The sequence below is a fragment of the Salvia splendens genome, chromosome 8, assembly GCF_004379255.2.
Source record: "Salvia splendens isolate huo1 chromosome 8, SspV2, whole genome shotgun sequence".
NCBI classification, from domain to species: Eukaryota; Viridiplantae; Streptophyta; class Magnoliopsida; order Lamiales; family Lamiaceae; genus Salvia; species Salvia splendens.
In genome coordinates, this window is record NC_056039.1 from 29,391,001 (window position 1) to 29,409,518 (window position 18,518).

Genomic DNA, 18,518 nt, shown 5'->3' on the forward strand with positions numbered 1-18,518 from the left:
AGCAAAAATTACTAAGGAATGACCATGTTGGATGCGAGTCAAGCCAGGTATTGAAGCATTAGTCAATTCATACACTAACCTGGCTCGTCTAAGTGAGGTTAGATTCCTCTTCTCCAATTTCAAGGCCTTGTATGTTTCCTTCACCCCCTTGAACTTTACATCAAAGTCCTTTTTATCTTCTCTGTTCTCTAGGTTTAAAGAAAACAACTCAGTCCTCTTCTGTTCAACTTCACAGACACTCTCTTTCTGCTCGACCAACTTCTCATCTTTCTTATTACAATGTCCCTTCAGAAAAAATCTCCCTTCACCATCACTTTCATGCGATCCCCTTCCCCATTCCTTTTTCATTGAACACGAGAGATGTAGACGCAATGGGTGTTGGGTGTCGTCAGCGTTACGCGGGGCATCAGCGGCAGGCAGCGGCGCCGTCGGCGAGCGTTGTCGCCTCGGTGGAGAGATTACTTCACAAGATGAAACTCGTTGGTCTTCGTGGCTGCACGGAGGAATCATCAGGGCTCGTGGTGGCGGCGGGGAAACAACCATAGGGTAAATCGGTTGGCCCTGTGGCGGTAGGTTGAACCCCGACAACAGTCCTGAGGTGGGCTGCTGCCAATCCGAGTGAGCATTCGGTGGTTCCGGCCCAGGAAAATTAGGCGGATGGAGGCTATCCACGCGACGGTCGGTGACAGCAAGATGAGACTCCATCTCGACAAACACCTCCATCCTTCGGTCAGGCGGTTTAGTGAGCGGTGGGTGAAATCCCGCATCAACTAACGACGATTGGTCATATGGTGGCGCCGTATATGTGGGTTGATTGTTGGTCGGTGAGTGACAATGCCAATCTGGTGGATCAGGATTGGGTTGTTGTTGTGGGCGGGGATTCCAGAAAGTCTGATCAGTTGCGCCCCAATTGTAAGGCTGGTATGGCTGCTGCCAATCTGGGGGGTCGGGCGGTTGAGTGTGCGGTGGGTGAAACCCTGCGTCGACTAATGGCTGGTGGCCGTATGGTGGTTGTGGGACAGCAGATGCAACCGGCCAATCAGAGGATTGTTCGTGGTATGCGTGATGTTGTTCATCAATCTCGTCCAACTTCTTGTGTATTCTGTTGCAGGCAGCCATTATCTGGTCACATAGGTAAGATAGATAGATTTCATCGTTGGAAGTCATGGTGAGATAGCAATGAAAGCACCAGTTGATAAGGGAAAAACCCTTATCAAGTGAAAAAGATAAAGAAAGTCGCAGAGAAACCTTGCTCTGTCGACAATCGGAAATTTTAAACGGAAAACTAAATAAAGATAAAAGACAATAATTATGATTTCATCGATTGATTAATGAGAATAACAATAGGTCCTATTTATAATACTCCTATGAATAACCTAACTTGGTGAACACGATAATAAAGATATGTGAAAGATATGATAATAGATATATGAAAGATATTTCGGAAGATATAATCGTATCAACATGTCTCTCATTGTTGCATTACTCCTACGATTTTGACAGTATGATAATACTAATATGCTAACTGTCAATAATTCTAATGTAATTTCGATTTTATATTAGAATTTACGTTAGGTTATGTTGAATGAGCTAGATATGTGTATAATTTAGCATACGTCAGTTGAGCCAACATATGAATTATAGAATAACAAATATAAACCAAAAAGGTGGTAAAATAAAATGATACTCCCTCCGTCCCATGCTACTCGCACTTTTCATTTTAGGCCGTAAATTTGGGATTGATTTTTTTATGTAATTAAAAAAGAATTTTAGGTGTAATGAGACATCACTTAATAAAAGAGCTCTTAACTTAAACTAACATATTAATTAAATGCATTAATTCTAACTTAAATTATAAATAGTGTAAGGACTTTGTGACGAGCCGAAAAGCAAACGTGCGAGTAGCACGGGACGGAGGGAGTACCATATAATAAACTGACACATGTAGTTGAAGGGATATGAGGTTGAAATGGGAAAGGGCGAAGAGGGGGTCATAAACTGACACATGTAGTTGAAGCACATGAAGTCCCTCGAAGGGTCTCGTGCTACACCTCTTTGAAATTTTGGATGTGGTGCATTACCTCACGTGGGATTTGAGGTTTAAGCATGTGACGAAGACTATTTTCTTACATATGGTCACGTGTCCGTGTCCATGCCGACATGGATTCATATACTATATATGCCGGTTATTACCGTTGGGTCCGACTCTCTTTATGTCCCTTCTCCCAATTACATGCTGGAATTACACTTTTCTCTTTATCCAAATTAAAGAAACTTCAACTGCAGCTTTTGGATATTATGCATCACTCTGCTGGGGACTCTATTAGCGATAGAGCTAGAGGATTGATCAACTGTTGACATGACATATTCTCCCTTCGTTCTATAATAATAGAGTTATTTTATTATTTTGGTACGTTTCATAGTAATAGAGTCATTTCCCCTTTTAATAAAAGTCAACACATTTTTCCACACCTACTTTATTATCTCTTATTTTTTTCTCTCTTCATTTCTCTACCTTTTTCATTTTACATTTTATTCTCCTTTTACTTAACTCACCTAACACAATTTTTCTTAATCTCCGTGCCGGAAAGAAACATCTCCATTACTATGGAACGGAGGGAGTATCAATTAGGGTTATGCTAAAAGTCATTTAAATTAGCTAATGCTATACTCTATCAGGGAAAGACGAAATAAAAAAGTTTAAAGTCAAATTTCTAGTTAAAATAAAATGTAGGAGTATTTATTTTGTGATCAAAGTGAAAAGACTCTTTTTTTTTACTTTATTATGTCGTCGCATCTTCTTTATTCTCTACACTTAACTATCTAAATTCATTTTCTTAAACCTCGTGGATAAAAATAAACGCCTCGTGTTTGGCGGGACAAAGGGAGTATTATTTTTATTTTTCCGAAGAATGAATGGACAATTTGACTTTCCAGCATTAATGAATTAAGAAATACCTACACCCATTGGTTGCTCGTAGGTGGTCACTCATTCTTAACACAAGTTTTCAGATATTTCTCTATGAAAATGACATCCTATCCTCTATATTTTTAATTGATTTATCTATCTTTTTCAAATATAGTCCACATATTGACTGTAGACTCCAGTAGTTACGCTAGAAATCTCTATCTAAAATAAACTAACCAAAAAGAAACTATGTTATATGACTATCATGTGAAAAGAATCTTTGGACTTTCTCTAAATATCTCAAGCATATGACTACAATGTGCAAATATATATACAAGCTAATGTGTGTTCTAAATATGAGTCGCAACCTTGTTAAATTAGCAACTGTTTTTCTCCATATCGACTTGATAAATAATTGTGCTTCAAAATATGATGTTGGTGTATCCTCTCCCTTTGTAAGATCTTTTAAGAAGATTTTGGGACCCCCATTTTACTAGCTAGGTGTGTTTGATATTTATAAATTGAAAAGGCTAGTTAACTAAATAAGTGATTATGTTATGAGCCGCGTGTTCCTCTCATTAACATAGATTCTTTGCCCTCCTCATTCTTATTCTTTATTTAATTTTTATTTGGCTCTCCCCTAAAAGTTATGACTAGTTTTCCCTGACAACTTGTTATATATCATCATTACTTTTCTTATTCAGCGTATAGATAGATATATTTAAGTCGTTGGTGATGGAAATAAATCCCCATGGCAACTTGATAAGGTGAGAGTACATTGAAAGTGGTTGTCAAAATTGACTTGTGTTGTTTTCATGTTTCTCATCATATACATATATTTGGCGCCCTAGAAAATGGAGAACCATATTCTAGTGCAAGAGCCCCAGACAAGACTTCTCAAGGCTACTGTGCCTGTTTGCAACTCAGATTGCTTCCCTAACCAAGTAAGGAAACATTATTTAATCACACATTTGTAGTTTAAATTTGTTTATTTGCTCTTTCACATGTGTATAACGCTAGCTAATTACCACCTGCAACCAACATTATGCCATTAACTTACATTAAAAAAAAGAAAAATTAAAGTCTTCTGATTCAAAAAGAGAAATCAACATATGTCATGAAACTTCATGAACTCTGCAATTCCAGTTTTTTTCAGTTACATTCGCACACAACACATGATGTCTCGAATCCCCAACCTCAAGGGTGGAGCTAGGGAATTTTAATAAAATAAATAGAAAATTGCGACAAAATTGAGGGGATACTTCTATATCCTATCCCCAATTCGAGCTTTTAACTAAACTGTTAGCAAATTTAATCTATAATTAAGGAATTTCAGGCGGATATGAGAATGAGCGAATCAGCTGATCCACCTTTCGAGATAGCCTACAAGCATCTGCTGGAGAAGGCACCCAAAAATGTGGAAAACAGTTTATCGGCTGTTGAGGAGTGCGAGCTTCCCTTAATCGATATGCAGCAGTTAGCCCTGGGTGAGGCGGAGAGACAGGAGTGCAGGAAGCTCATTGCTCGGGCTTCCCAGGAATGGGGTTTCTTCCAGGTCATTAACCACGGAGCTTCTCGCGGCGGGCTGGAGAATATGAGAAGCGAGCAAATGAAGCTGATGAGAAAGCCGTTCCAAGAGAAGAAAGCCTACAAAGATCTGAACTTATCGGACGGAACTTATCGATGGGGTGCGCCTTTACCTACTTCTCTGAAGCAGCTCTCCTGGTCCGAGGCTTTTCATGTCCGGTTGAGCGATATACTGGATTCGCGCTGCTCCCACAACACCATCCGCCTCAGGTTTTTGTTTCTTTCTTTTCAACAAAGGTGATCAATTGAATAAGGGCAGACCTAATTTTTCGTGGTATATAGGTCAAGCATGGAGGAATTTGTGTTTGCGATTTGTGAAGTGGCGAAAGAGTTAGCGGAGATATTGGCGGAGGAAATGGGTCGTGAGACGGATCTTTTCCGGGAAGAGTGCCTCCCGGAGAGCTGCTACCTCCGGTTGAACAGATACCCGCCTTGCCCAAACTACAGTCGCATGATGGGCTTGATGCCGCACACCGACACTTCCTTCCTCACTGTACTACACCAAGACAACGTCGGAGGGCTGCAGCTCGTTAAAGACGGAAAATGGATCGCCGTCAAACCCAATCCGGATGCCCTCATCATCAACATCGGCGATCTATTTCAGGTACTAGCTATTTAAGCATATTTAACATATTCATAAAAAAAAGAATTTGGGAATGTTAGCGAAAAATGAAACTCATTAAAAATTGGTAAAATAGAAGAAAGATTTAAAAAAACGATTGAAGTATTGTTAGCGAAAAATGAAACTCATTAAAAATAAAGAACTTACCAAATGGGGGGTGAAATATTTGCTTATGTTGGTGGATTTGATTAGGCATGGAGCAACAACTTGTACAAGAGCGTGGAGCATCGCGTAGTTGCGAATCCGGTGAAGGAGAGGTTCTCCACGGCTTATTTCTTATGTCCGCCAACGGGGACGGTTATTGAGAGCGGCGGAGTTGGAGGAGCTGTGTACCGGACTTTTAGCTTCGGAGAATACAAGAAGCAGATCGAGTTGGATGTTAAGAACGTTGGCCAAAAAGTAGGGCTTCCGAGGTTCCTCTTACCCACTCATTAATTACAGATTATGTATATATAATATTGATAAACATATATGCGGCTGATCATTAAATAGTTAATTAGATTAATTAAACAAAATATCTAGTATTCAAGGTTTGTTGAACCTAGCTAGATGAGTGTTCGGCACATTCGTTTTGGATGTGGTGACTGGGATATATCCATTTAAAACCAAGTACAGGTACACTTATATATAATGTTGCTCCTTATTAATCATTTTGTGCCCTAATTTAAGTCCCGACACCGACAATGTGGCCTAAATATTTTTCATCAATATGCATAATATCATTTTGTTTTTCTGAAGAGGAATTAGTAACATTGAGGACCTTTAATTTTAGGACTAAACTAGATTAATAGTGGCAGATTTAGGTATTTGAATTTGGAGGTGTGAACATAACATACGAAGATAAAGACGAGTGACTATGACAGCAGCCTCTCTCTAGCTGTGTCTTACTTGGTATCTTGATTATCTTCCTACTCTATTTCTCTTTATTTGCTAAGGTATTTTCTTTCTCATACAAAAGAATGGGCTAGGTAAATGCCCAATAAAAGAAGGAACCACAAATGAAAACCATCAAAGAATAAGAAGGGCTGGACTGGCAGAGGGATACATAAATTCCTAGAATTCGTAAATACTAATGCATGATAATAGTAGTAAAAATAAAATAAAATTGAGTACAATTAATTTGTACCCTCCCTTTAGTGTGTTAAGTGGAATGATGGAAGATAAAATAAAGTAAATTGAAAAGATAATAAAGTAAGAAAAAGTATTACTTTTTGTCAAAAATAAAAATGATTTAGTTATCTTATAATTTCAAATTAAAATGAATTAATTAACAAAGAGCTGGAGTGTACTATTCAGAGGCTTTAGAATTTTAGGATGCTCTATATAAGGTTCCTAATAATTTTTATGATTTGAGTTAATCTTGTTCAATTCATGTCTCATTGAAATTATAAGATTTGAGAAATTATAATAATAGTGAGGCGAAGCATGTTTGACCTATTATAAAAATAATAAAAAATTCCCTAAGAATATCACTCCTAAAAAAATATTCTTTTAAGAAAAAGAATATTAATTTGCTCCGGTTAATTTTAAATTCTTAAAGATAACATATCAATATTCAATTCCAATACTAGTGATATTATGACGTATTATGAAGAATAATTTACAAAAAGTACGGGGAATAGTTACTGGATCCGTCAGTGGTGGTGGTAGTTATAAAAAAAAAGATATTTACTAGCTGGACTATGATTCATACTAAATAAAACAATGTACTTATAAACAAATGAGGCGTTGACATTTAAAAATACAAAATTATTTTGATTGTAAAATTTAAAAGTTAAAAAAATACACAAAATAGATATCATTGTGAATTTTTTACTATTAAATATTAATCCAAATTGAATGTAGCGCTAATGGACACGACTTTAGTCTTATTGAGGCGGTCTCCCCTTGTGAAGCAAAAAGAAACTGACGCGTGGTTGTTTTCTTCAACCTATGAGAAAGAGAGAGTAATGTTCAATGATATTAAATATACAATAAATTTGATGGCCACAAACTCAAAAAGAAGATACGACGTGTTTGAATTAATTGAATGTCCAATTTTCTATATGTAGGCCACAAACTTAAAAGGAAGGTGCAGTGTGTAAATAAGAAGATTCTAAGCAATAAGCATAGATGATGATAAAGCCATGAAGAGGAAAATATAATGCAAATCATGCCTGTGAAATTCGATAGCCTCGTAGGTTTGTAAGTATAGTATTGTTTTAATTGATTGTTTTGCAAATTTTTCGAGCTTAATAATTTAAATTATATGTTTTTAATTAAATACCTAACAATTGGTTAATTTAATAAATTAATTGAGAATGTATACATATAACATATAAAAAGGGCTTTATTGACAAAGAACCAAGCACCGAGCATAAATTTATTCTAGAGAGTCCTATCTGATCGAGTAAGACATTCATCATAGTCATTTTGCAAAACAGCCAAAATTTATTCAAGAGAGTCCTACTTAGAGCATCCACAGCCGTGCTCTTGCCAGCGAGCACGGTTGTGGGCCCGACGCCACTATTCATGCCTGCTCTCTGGCAAGAGCACAACACCCATAGCTGTGCTCTTCCGCAAGGACGAACACAATTCAATTTAAAATTCAATTAAACAAAAACATTTCCATAATATGAAAATTCATTAAAAAAACCGAAATAACATTACAAATTACAAATAAATTTAAAAAGACATAATTAAAATCCTAAAAATTAAAAATTACATAATTAAAATCCTAAAATTAAAAAAACCACTAATTGTTGCCGAATTTCGCCCACATGTGTTTGATTAGGTCTTCTTGTAGCTGAATGTGGGTTCGGGTATCGGGAATTGTGTGCCTTGTCTTGATCCTCTGGCCAACCATCGTATGCGCACCTCGGCGTGGGGGAGACCTCGCGGTTGAGCTTCCGGCTTCATCCTCGTCGTAGAAGCTAGCCGCCCTCGGTCCTTCGTCGGCTATAATCATGTTGTGTAAGATAATACACGTGAAGATGATGTCGGCGATATTATTCACGTACCACAGCTGAGCCGGGGCCTTCACAATGTTGAATCGGGCTTGAAGGACCCCGAAGGCTCTTTCGACGTCTTTCCGCGCCGGTTGCTGAGCGTCTTCACGAAAAAAGAACCCGTCTCGGGTCGTGCGGGTTGCTGAGCGTCTTCACGAAAGTCGACCACCTTGGGTAGATACCATCGGCGAGATAGTAACCCATGTGGTATGTAGTTCCGTTGACGGTGAAGTCGACCGCCGGTGCTACACCATTCATCACATCATTGAAGAGTGGTGAAGAATAGAGCACGTTCAAGTCGTTGTTGGATCCGGCAACGCCGAAATATGCATGCCAAATCCATAGGCGGTAGTCGGCGACCGCCTCAAGGATAAGTGTTGGGCCGCCGCCTTTGTGACCGCTTAAGTGTTGCCCCCTCTAAGCAGTCGGGCAATTCTTCCACCTCCAATGCATGCAGTCAATGCTGCCAAGCATTCCGGGAAAGCCATGGACTGATTCCTGAAGACGAAGCAACCGTTGGCAATCATCGGTGGTGGGTACCCGAAGGAATTCATCACCGAAAGCTGAACGAACGCCCTCGCAAAAATTCTTTAGACAAAGGATTCCAGTGGACTCACCGACATGCAAATACTCGTCGAAGCCGTTTGCCCAGTAGCGAGTTGTCGGATGGCACACGTACACTTCTGCAACGGCGTGATACTTTGCCGGCCGGCTGCATCTGAACCTATTTTGAAGAATTCAACACGTGCGGACAATGTATTGACAATTCGCATGAACATGCGCTTTGACATGCGAAAACGACGCCTGAAGTAATCTGCCGGAAACCACGGCTGGTCGGCAAAATAGTCGGCAACGAGCCTTTCGTGAGCTCCCTCCCGGTCACGATGGATGTAGCGGCGAGCTGATCTAGTTCGTTGAGGAGGAGGAGCGGGGGTATTCGCCGCGACATATGCTTCGTAAGCGGCCCGATGTTGTTCGTAGTATTCTTGTTCTTCGTGCTCCGCTTCCACCATAAGATGGGTGAAATCCATTTGAGGTTTTGAGTGAGGGATGAATGTGTTGATAGTTTGTATGAGAATTATGAATGAGAGATGATTTGAAGTGATAAATGGATGATGAATGTGTGTATTTATAGATGATTTTGGGGAAAAAAATAAAATAAAAATCAGAAAAAGGGCAAAAAACGGCCATATTTTTGTGATTTGGAAAATATTTTTTTTTTATCATTTTTAAAAATTAAATCACGAATTTTAAATAAAAAAAATCAAAGGCAACGGTTATGCCGTTGTCCAATCGCGTGCCGCCACGTCGCCTGCTCGTTGGCACGGAGCGAGCGCAGCGGCGAGCCTCGTCCTTGCCAGCGGCGCGGACGGACGCGGGGCCGGCGTCCACCGTTATGCATGCTCTTAATTAGAAAGGTCCACCTGTCCGAATTGGATGGCACCGCTTAGCCACCTAGACGTTTTGTATACTGATCTAACAATTGAAAAAAAATTGAACCTGTCTTAAATTTATTGTACTATTATGTTTTTAAAACTTCATGAAATTAGTTGGAATTTAATAAATTTTTGCAATTTGAATGACCATTATAAATGAGAAAGTAGTGTGTGCTATGGTAAAAATTTGAAATGAAAATTGACTAAATGAGAGTGAGAAATTTAAATTAGACGGAAGTCCTTAAATTTGACTATAATACTCGATCTCTATTCTTTAAAAATATTCTCATACGTTCTAAAGGACTAAACTTTAATGTAATAAAGTTGAAAGAATTTAGTATGATATCATTATTATTTTTTGAAAAATTCTTTCTCACAAGTAACATAAATTCTTAGTTGATTAATAATCGGACTCGAAATTGAAATATTAAGATGTACTATGATGTAAACATGGAGTATATATCATCTAAGCATTTCATCTAATTTAATTATATCTTTTAAACATCAAACCTAAATTTAACTAGCACGTACCTCATTATATTAACAAATACTTCTATATTCGTCAACAATAATTATATCGTCTAATTCAATTATTCGTCTGTATTCATATTCATTCAACATTTCCAAATTGATTTCATGAGCTTGAGCTTGAGTCTATCCTAATAATTGGGCTTCCATATTTTCGTGGAATATGAGCTTGAGTCTATCCTAATAATGTGGCTGATATTTTGCAAGCAACCAAACCATTAATAGGCAAGCCCAATAAATAAAAAACACATCAGTAATGGCCCATGCCCCATTGCCAGTAAGCTATTAGTCTTCTTCATCGCTGAGTTTCTTTCTCACACATAACGCAGAGGCCAGAGTGACGTGGCGGGACCATGGTTATTCACAAAATAACTACTCCACAAAATAGAAAATAAAATGAAAGATAATGAAATGATTATCCACAGCCAAAATTCGAACCATGGTTATTAATGAAGAGAAGTAGAGAACGAGCAACACTCTACCGCTAGACTACCTAGCTTCCTTTGAAATAGCATTACAATATATAGATAAAATATCAAGTTTTGGGGTACAGTTGTACCCTTGTAATACACTGGATCCGCCGGTGGCTATTGGTGTCGTGGCATGAGAGAAAATATAATTTAATAATTCGTTGGAGAGACAGGAAGGAGTATTTATTTACATTACAAGAAGTATAAAAATGTCATTAGAATTAGGAGGTAAAAATATCTTTAAAAATACAAAATTCATGTCAATGATATTTCAGGAAAGTCAGGTCAGGTCTGGATTGATTTTAGGCATCTGATACTCATACCAGCAACCTAATTTGTGCATCACTCTTTGTCTAGTGTTATTTTTGGTGAAAACCTTTTATGTTTCAAATTTTTTTCGTACAAACAAATAAAAACAGAGAGGAGTTTGAAAGAACATTTGGTATTTGTGAGCAAAATTATAATGAACAGGTTTTGTGATTATAAAGTGATGTGTCTAACACTCCACTGGTTGTGTTTCTCTATCGACATAAAATCGCACTAACGAAAGAGGTGGAGAGATGAGAAGAAAGGGGAAAAAGTTACAAAAAAAGGCAATTTTCTTTTGTGCCGCTCCACTACATTTGCTCCAAACTATGCTAAACTAACATAAAAAAGGGTAGACACATATCATATGTTTTTCTATGCATTCCTCCATCCCTGTCTTAGCGCACACACTTTATATATGTATTTGGTTGGTAACTCTCAGACAAAAGGTGATGAAACTGTCGTTCTTTTCTGCCAAAAGTTTTAATTCTTTCTTTCTTCATTTTTTGTTTTGCATCACAATCCACATAGTAAAAGGTCATTTAATTAAGAGGTGGTTGTCGTTGCCATCGCCATTGAGTTTCCCCATTGACAAGGTAAAATAGATGAGCAGAATGGTTCCCATGCATGATCTGCAACACAATTTACAAATCATTAGGTTAATAAAAAATAAAAATAAAGAGGAAATCAAGAACATACATGGTTGCGAAGAAGAAAAGTATTCTCCTAGGATTAATGGTCCAAGTTTGAGATGAACGGCGGAAGCCGAATCTCTTGGTAGCGCCTGCTTTAGTTTCAGCAGCGGCGGTTATGCATCCGTTGGTGATGGTGATCTGATGATGGAGCTGGGACGTAGTAAGGGAGTGGTCGTGGGCCCCCGCCACCACTACCGCTTGCTTTTCAAGCGTGAGAGTAGCTGCAGTTTTAGAACCAAGCAAGATTATAGAATATGTCTACTCGACAAGCATGACACCACACCTTCAAGGCGTGCGACGCCCCCATCATGTAGGAATGCATGCAAGGTTAAACCGGGACTGTCGGATCAGCCTATAGCCGGCTTGACAAGCCAATTTAGACCGACTTATCGGTTCTGAAAAATCCTATGAAAAATCGAAATATAACCGATAAAAACAGTAAAAATTGGTTTAATATTGTCGATTTTGATCTAGAAACAGAACTAAAATGTGTTGGCGGGCTAGTTACGTTGGAATCGTAACCAATGCTGCACCTTTAGCACAATGGAATTCCATTAGTCCGCCGAAATCTGACAAGTTTTGTGATTTTGGAACGTGCGTCATTTAAAGATACATTTACCTTTTTCCATTTTTAGTAAGGGAACTTCATACTCAAGTTACTTTTTGACTTATTGTCTTTATAAAGTAAAATACTCATTCCGTATCATTCAAGATTTTCACATTTTTCAGTGGCACGAGATTTATTTCAATGTTTTTATAAAGAGAGAAAAAAATAGTTCAATGTTTTAATGAGCTCGGAGGGGAGAGAGAGAGAGATTTATTTCCAAATATCGAAATCAGACGTCTTGATTGGAGCAAATTAAAAACGAAAAAGGGTACATCTTGATTGGGAAGGAGGAGGGAATAGTAAATTATAGTATTATCATGTGGTACCAAAATATCGCTTGGTTCAGTTTTTCTTATGAGCTCATTTCAGTTACGGAGATGTAAAATATGTTCCATTTCGTTTACAGCTGGAGCACGAGACTTCAAGTGATGTATAACTACACCTTTATCATATTACTATATTAAATGAAGTGAATTTGTGCATTTCATATGAGTATTAAAATAAGAGAAGCTGTATTCGAAATAGATTTAACACAAGGCTGTCTAATTGCAACTGATTCTAGACTCCTAGTACTTAAATAAAATAATCAAGTACTAAAAGTTCATTGCTCACAGACAAACCAGACCAGACCAGACCGCGATCGCGACAGCAACGAGACAGCTATTTTCCGAGATTGTTTATGGCCTAATTGATTCGGTTTGTTAATGACATATAAGTGGCGCATAATGTAGCACGATCACGGGTTAATTAAGCACTTAATTAACATGTGATTAGTATCTATGTTATGCTTCCCCAAGCAATCATCCACTACACCGGCAGTTGACTCTAAATTGTGGCCCAATTTTTCTTGTGTTTGGCACTCCAAATATCTCATCCTCAACTAAAATATCTTGTTGGCGAAGTAAAGAAAGGAGAGGGAAAAGGGAAATATTATTAATGATTAAAATTAAGTACCTCTTGGTGAAGTTGCAATCATACTAGCATCTCTCTCGTTGCTACTCACTTTCCTTTCTGCGGCTCTCATCGATCCTTTCCTTGAAAGGTTTCTCTGCAACTTTTTGTACAACAAGAAGCATGATAAGATTAGAAAAAAATCATATGATTATTAAATTACAAATTGCTTGTAAATTGCCGAAAACAAGAGAGTTTTAGGGAAAAGGCAACAACTTTGGGCTGAAAAGCATGACTTTTTGGAGTAATCCTCTCATCCAAACTTAAATCCTCTAAATTTTGAATTTAATTTGTATTTTTTCTGAAAATTTGCGATGGGATGAGACAAAAGTATAGAAAGGTTGGAACTTTGTTTTTTAATACAAATAAGGAGGTTGCAGAAGGAACTCACAGTGATTCTTGAATTTGCAGAATTGGCAAGTTTTTCTTTTTCTATGAGATGAGAAAACCTTTCCATATCTACCACGAAGCTGTCAGATTTGGTGGTGGAGTGGTGCAGGCCATTCATGGAGATTATCTGATTCTCTCTGAATTCTCCGGTGAGGCAGTTTGTAACAAGAAGATCAGACCCCATATCCTGCTAAAACAAACGAATAAAATTTGTCACATTAATAGGATGAGATGAAATTCGGCGGAACTCGCAAGTTGAATGAGACTGTAAATAATGAATATTAAAAAAAAATACTAGTAATATAAGAAAAAGCGTTTACCAGCTTTGGAATTTCAGTCATTTTCTATGGCCACCGATTTGGAAAACTTAATCAAAGGAAGAAATGATTTCAACTGATCACCACCAACGGAGACACCTCTTTAGTCAAATTTTTTGTTGTGTGTTGCAGCAAGGCTACTCTCGTGAATTGTGAGAAACAAAAACAGTATTTATTCTTTACTGAAAATAAGAAAGAAACAGAGCAGTTGAACATGTTCACACCTGAGCAGCTTTTGTTGATTCGTATTCAAGAATGTAACAGTGTTTGTTGTTTTGTTATTTGCGACAGCGTATGTAATAATGCAGAGATGATTGCAGAAGAAGAAGAAGAGAAGAAATGGGGGTGATTAATTTAAGAAGGGAGAAAAGGTAAGGCTTTAAAAAGGAATTAATAAGAATTCATGCTATTTTTCCGTTATAATTGGGGGAGGAAGGCGTGGGCGGTTTAGTGACGCTGTAATCATACACACGCGCGGGCAGTGTGTAGATATCATGTTGTTATTGTGGAATTCTATTGTTTAAGTTTGTGATTAATCTATTAATTACTTTTACCAAATGCCTAATTTTAGATGATGAATCATGACGAGTAAATACAGAATTTTTGGGAAGTGATACTTTTGGATATATGTGACGTATGTAAGGATGTATAGAGGAAAAATTATGGAGTATTTAGTTATTGCATTTAATTGATATGATATTCACATATTGTTGTTTTTGGTGAAAGAATGTATTAATACGGTATATGGCTATAATTATATGCAAAATGGAAACATAGGAGTATAATTATATATGAAAATCATATTTCTGCTCATTTTAACTGGTTTCATGTTTGGATAGTGGAGAATATAATATGATTTTATTAGGCTGAATATCGTTATATACATATGCAAGTAATACAAATGTTTGTAAAATTAAATTGGAATAACTAAGTTACTAAGATATAATAACGTGAGTTTTGTTTACCAAAATGTCTCCACGTTAAAAGCTAAACATCAAGATTAAACATCAAGATTCACAAAATAAAAACATAGTAAGTAGTATATAAATGATCTCGAGGATTTAATATAATGGAGCATTGCTCATTTGCTCCATTTATATTTTATTATCGTCATTCAGTATTTGTAGTATTCCACCTACTAAGTACATTAAATGTTATCCATGTAACTACACTACATTATAATTATTAAAGAAATAATATGCTACTAACAATTCTTATCAACAGTATATAGTTAAAGATATTTCTCATGAAGCCTAATGATCACTTACCAGCTAATTACATCCAGAAGAATGGCGTTGACCTGATATTTTCATTTGAACCTTATTACGTTACTAAAAAAAATCCAATTTAACGAGAATCAGGTCTAAAGCACTAGAGATGTGCTCTCCAATCTACGAGTACATGTGCTTGCGACATTGTATATTGATGACTACTTTGGAGAGCACATATAGTTGCCAAAGTTTCTAGCAAAAATTTGTGTATGTGATTTTAGCTATCACTACGGTGCTAGCTATCAGCGAGTGAGGGTTCAACTCGGAAAAAATGGTGCCAATTCTTGGTGCCAAAGATTTACGAGCACATGAGGCACTCGTCAGGTTTGCCAACACATATGTGCTTCCTAAAGGAGAGGCAAGAATAGTCTTGTGATAGACATTTTGCGAGTACACTCGTCGCAACTCATTTTTTCAAGAGAAATCCTGCCAAAACTTCACACTTTATAGAGAAAAAAGGACAAAGATTGCTTTATAAATTCTAATTTTCCACATTAGATTTGATTTTTTTTTAAAAATTCAAAGTTCGTGAATTTGTATTCAATAAATAAAATTAATATATTTACAAACAAATTACTTATTAATTAAATATGTTACTAGATTAATTTATTTTACCAGGGTTCAGTAGTTCATATGCAGAATACATGGGACTACTATATAAATCAAATAAATAAATAATAATATAACGAAAGTTCCTTTGTCTCATTAAACAGGAAAATAAGGTTATATTCAAACAAGCAGTTTAAAATATTCCCTCCGTCCCACATAGTTTGGGACACTTTGACCGGGCATGGGTTTTAAAAAATGTAATGAAAAATGAGTTCAAAAAGTTAGTGGAATGTGGATCCTACTTTTATATATTAGTTTTATAATTAAATGTGAGTAGGAATGAGTTAGTGGAATGTGGGGTCCACTACCAAAATAGTAAAAGTAAAATGAGTCAAATTATGTGGGACGACCCAAAATGGAAAACTGAGTCAAATTATATGGGACGGAGGGAGTAATACTTTTAGTATCTACTCTAATCATCATGATCTTCGGGTATGATGATGCTAGAGGAGACGTAGAATGATGAGATGAATATTTTCTTATGGGTTGAAAATTAATTACTCCCTTCATCATATTTAAGAGTCCCACTTGAGTTCGATACGGGTTTTAAGAAATATAAAAAACAGTTGGTGAAAAAATATAATGGAATATAATTTATATTTTTATATATTAGTTTTATAATAAAATATGAGTAAAAAAAATTAGTGAAAACCCATTAACATTAGATATTCCACCTAAGACTCCTAAAGTGGAAACTCAAAAAATAAAATGAGACTCCTCAGTAGGATCGTGAGTAACTTCTATTAGCATTTTAATAAGTTAGATTTTTTTTAAAAATTTCAAAAAGGGCAAAAATATAAGCCGCCCCACAAGAAGGGTAGAATTAATCGTGGAATTAAGTTTAACTAAAGCACTGCTCCACCGAATCACCAAATTTCAACACGTCAGCGCGATTGAAGGAGAAGCTGAGATAAGAAGCTTATGAAGAATAAATCAATTTTTGTTGAAAAAATATGTTCTTGAAATTCCAAAACCCTTTTATGCTCAAACTGACGTCCAACTTCAAAACATCTATAATTAGCCCATGATGAAAGATAAACATTGATTAGTAGAGTAATATACTCCGTTGGTCCCAAAATATGGTCACACTCACAGTTTATCATTTTATTCTCTTCATTAAAATTAATTTACTTTTATTTTTGGAAATTTCTTCATGTATTACACTATTAATTATGAGGATCCACTATTGAATCATTGATTGTGCTACTTTAGTTAATGTTCATTTTACAATATTAATTTATTAATTGTTAGGATCGTCGACTGCAACATTAGTTTGATATTGTCCGCTTTGAGTCAAGCCCGCACGGATTTGTTTTTTGGGTCACTCCCAAAAGGCCCCAAACTAATTGGGGTTGGACAGAAATTATATATATACACCTTCCAACTTTCCTCACTCATCCGATGTGTGATAGGTTTGTAACCCAACAAACCTCCCCTCAAACCGAGACCACATCGGGAACGCAGTCGACACAAACATGGGTCAAGCCAACTTGTGATTTTAGTCTCTAAATATCAAAATGCAATATAAATGTTTTTTAATTAATAATTAATTTAAATGAATATTTAGACGACATCTGGATAATTTATCTTTAAGCGCCAACTTGCGTGCAGACGCCGGATGGCACGTCCATCATGATTAATCCCCATAATTAATTATACAGTAATACAAATAATTAGGATTACAAATTCTTATCTCGTGCTAATAAATTCTAATTATAAATTAATAAAATACAATAGAAATCGAATAGCCTCTATTGATAATTAATTATAGTCAGTGGCGGATCCAGGGGCAGGTGGGGGCGGTCGCCCCTACCCGACCGTCCGGAGAGTCTAAATTTTTCATTGAATCAAGCCGAAAATAGCATATCCGCCCCCTCCGTAGAGTGTAGAAATATTTTTGTTTTCAATAAATGTCATATAAAATGTAGTAGTCCAATGGTTTGGTTGTTGGATTTTTAACTAAGATGTCTAGGGTTCAATTCTCAACAAAAATATTTTTTTTTCATTTTTCATTTTTTATTTTTTCCATTCATATTTCTTCTTATTATCAAAATAATACCTTTAAATACTTTATGTAATCTAAACTTTTACTAAGTTGCATATATTATGTTGTTATATTTATTCTTTAGTTAAAATCATTTTTAATCTTGTGTTAAAGTCTTTTTTATCCTAAAGTACTTATAATTTGATTCATGCATCTTAATTATTCTCTATGTAACAAAATAAACATTTTAAATATTTTTGAAATATAAATATTTAGTGCTATACTTATATCACTTTTGTATATAATATTTACAGTGATTTAAAATGTACATATATTTACAATAATTTTATATTTTAAAATGAATAATACATATTTGCAAGCTAAAGCATGTTTATATTTATATATTTTTTTATTTTAAAATGAATAATACATATTTGCAAGTTGAAGCATGTTTATATTTTATTAATGAAGCTAGTGCTACTTAAATATTAATATAGTATTTATTTATTTTATTATTAAAAATAATATTAAATTAAATATTTAATATTTAAATATAAGTTCCGCCCCCGCTATTTTCGGGTCCTGGATCCGCCACTGATTATAGTGGATCAATGATTTTTTTTATTAGCATTACTCAACACTGTGTTGTGTGTGTCGTATACGATGTGGTGTCGATTCCAAAATTTGGGGGAAAAAAAGGTATAGATCGAAGTAAACCTAATTAATGAATTGTGTGTAGTATTATTATAGTGTATATATCTATTTAGGGTAGGTGGATACATCATTTCCTTTGTGTATGGTGGTCCATGGATGAGTCGATCTTTCCACAAATTAGATAGGCGCTTCTTTA

The 18,518-nt window shown here is 36.0% G+C and overlaps 2 protein-coding genes across 7 annotated transcripts; one reads left to right on the forward strand and one right to left on the reverse strand.

Moving 5' to 3' along the window:
- The first annotated feature begins 3,515 nt into the window (after positions 1-3,515).
- LOC121743329 (gibberellin 2-beta-dioxygenase 8-like) lies at positions 3,516-5,854 on the forward strand. 4 transcript variants are annotated; one of them, XM_042136611.1, is made up of 5 exons: positions 3,516-3,675; positions 3,760-3,852; positions 4,236-4,705; positions 4,778-5,099; positions 5,310-5,854. In XM_042136611.1, exons 2-5 carry the CDS (start codon positions 3,763-3,765, stop codon positions 5,550-5,552), a joined length of 1,125 nt encoding a protein of 374 aa, XP_041992545.1. In that variant the 5' UTR covers positions 3,516-3,675; positions 3,760-3,762; the 3' UTR covers positions 5,553-5,854. The 4 variants fall into 4 exon arrangements, with proteins under 4 accessions (XP_041992545.1, XP_041992544.1, XP_041992547.1 ...); XM_042136613.1 differs by having other exon boundaries at positions 3,517-3,675; positions 4,245-4,705; XM_042136610.1 differs by having other exon boundaries at positions 3,516-3,852.
- A 5,129-nt stretch (positions 5,855-10,983) lies between these two features.
- LOC121743195 lies at positions 10,984-14,263 on the reverse strand. 3 transcript variants are annotated; one of them, XM_042136425.1, is made up of 6 exons: positions 14,029-14,263; positions 13,808-13,880; positions 13,489-13,677; positions 13,101-13,200; positions 11,544-11,760; positions 10,984-11,476 (listed from the first exon to the last, which is right to left on the reverse strand). In XM_042136425.1, exons 2-6 carry the CDS (start codon positions 13,826-13,828, stop codon positions 11,383-11,385), a joined length of 621 nt encoding a protein of 206 aa, XP_041992359.1. In that variant the 5' UTR covers positions 13,829-13,880; positions 14,029-14,263; the 3' UTR covers positions 10,984-11,382. The 3 variants fall into 3 exon arrangements, with proteins under 3 accessions (XP_041992359.1, XP_041992360.1, XP_041992361.1); XM_042136426.1 differs by having other exon boundaries at positions 13,808-13,941; XM_042136427.1 differs by having other exon boundaries at positions 13,489-13,674; positions 14,029-14,260.
- Positions 14,264-18,518: the final 4,255 nt, after the last annotated feature.

Excerpts from the sequence above, each read along its gene's own strand:
- LOC121743329 (XM_042136610.1), top strand. The coding sequence starts at position 3,763 with ATGGAGAACCATATTCTAGTGCAAGAGCCCCAGACAAGACTTCTCAAG. Across the intron at positions 3,853-4,235 it reads CAGATTGCTTCCCTAACCAA|GAATTTCAGGCGGATATGAG; the intron begins GTAAGGAAACAT and ends TCTATAATTAAG. Across the intron at positions 5,100-5,309 it reads ACATCGGCGATCTATTTCAG|GCATGGAGCAACAACTTGTA; the intron begins GTACTAGCTATT and ends GGATTTGATTAG.
- LOC121743195 (XM_042136425.1), bottom strand. The coding sequence starts at position 13,828 with ATGACTGAAATTCCAAAGCTG. Across the intron at positions 11,761-13,100 it reads GATTGCAACTTCACCAAGAG|CTACTCTCACGCTTGAAAAG; the intron begins GTACTTAATTTT and ends CTAAAACTGCAG. Across the intron at positions 11,477-11,543 it reads CTTTTCTTCTTCGCAACCAT|ATCATGCATGGGAACCATTC; the intron begins GTATGTTCTTGA and ends ATTGTGTTGCAG.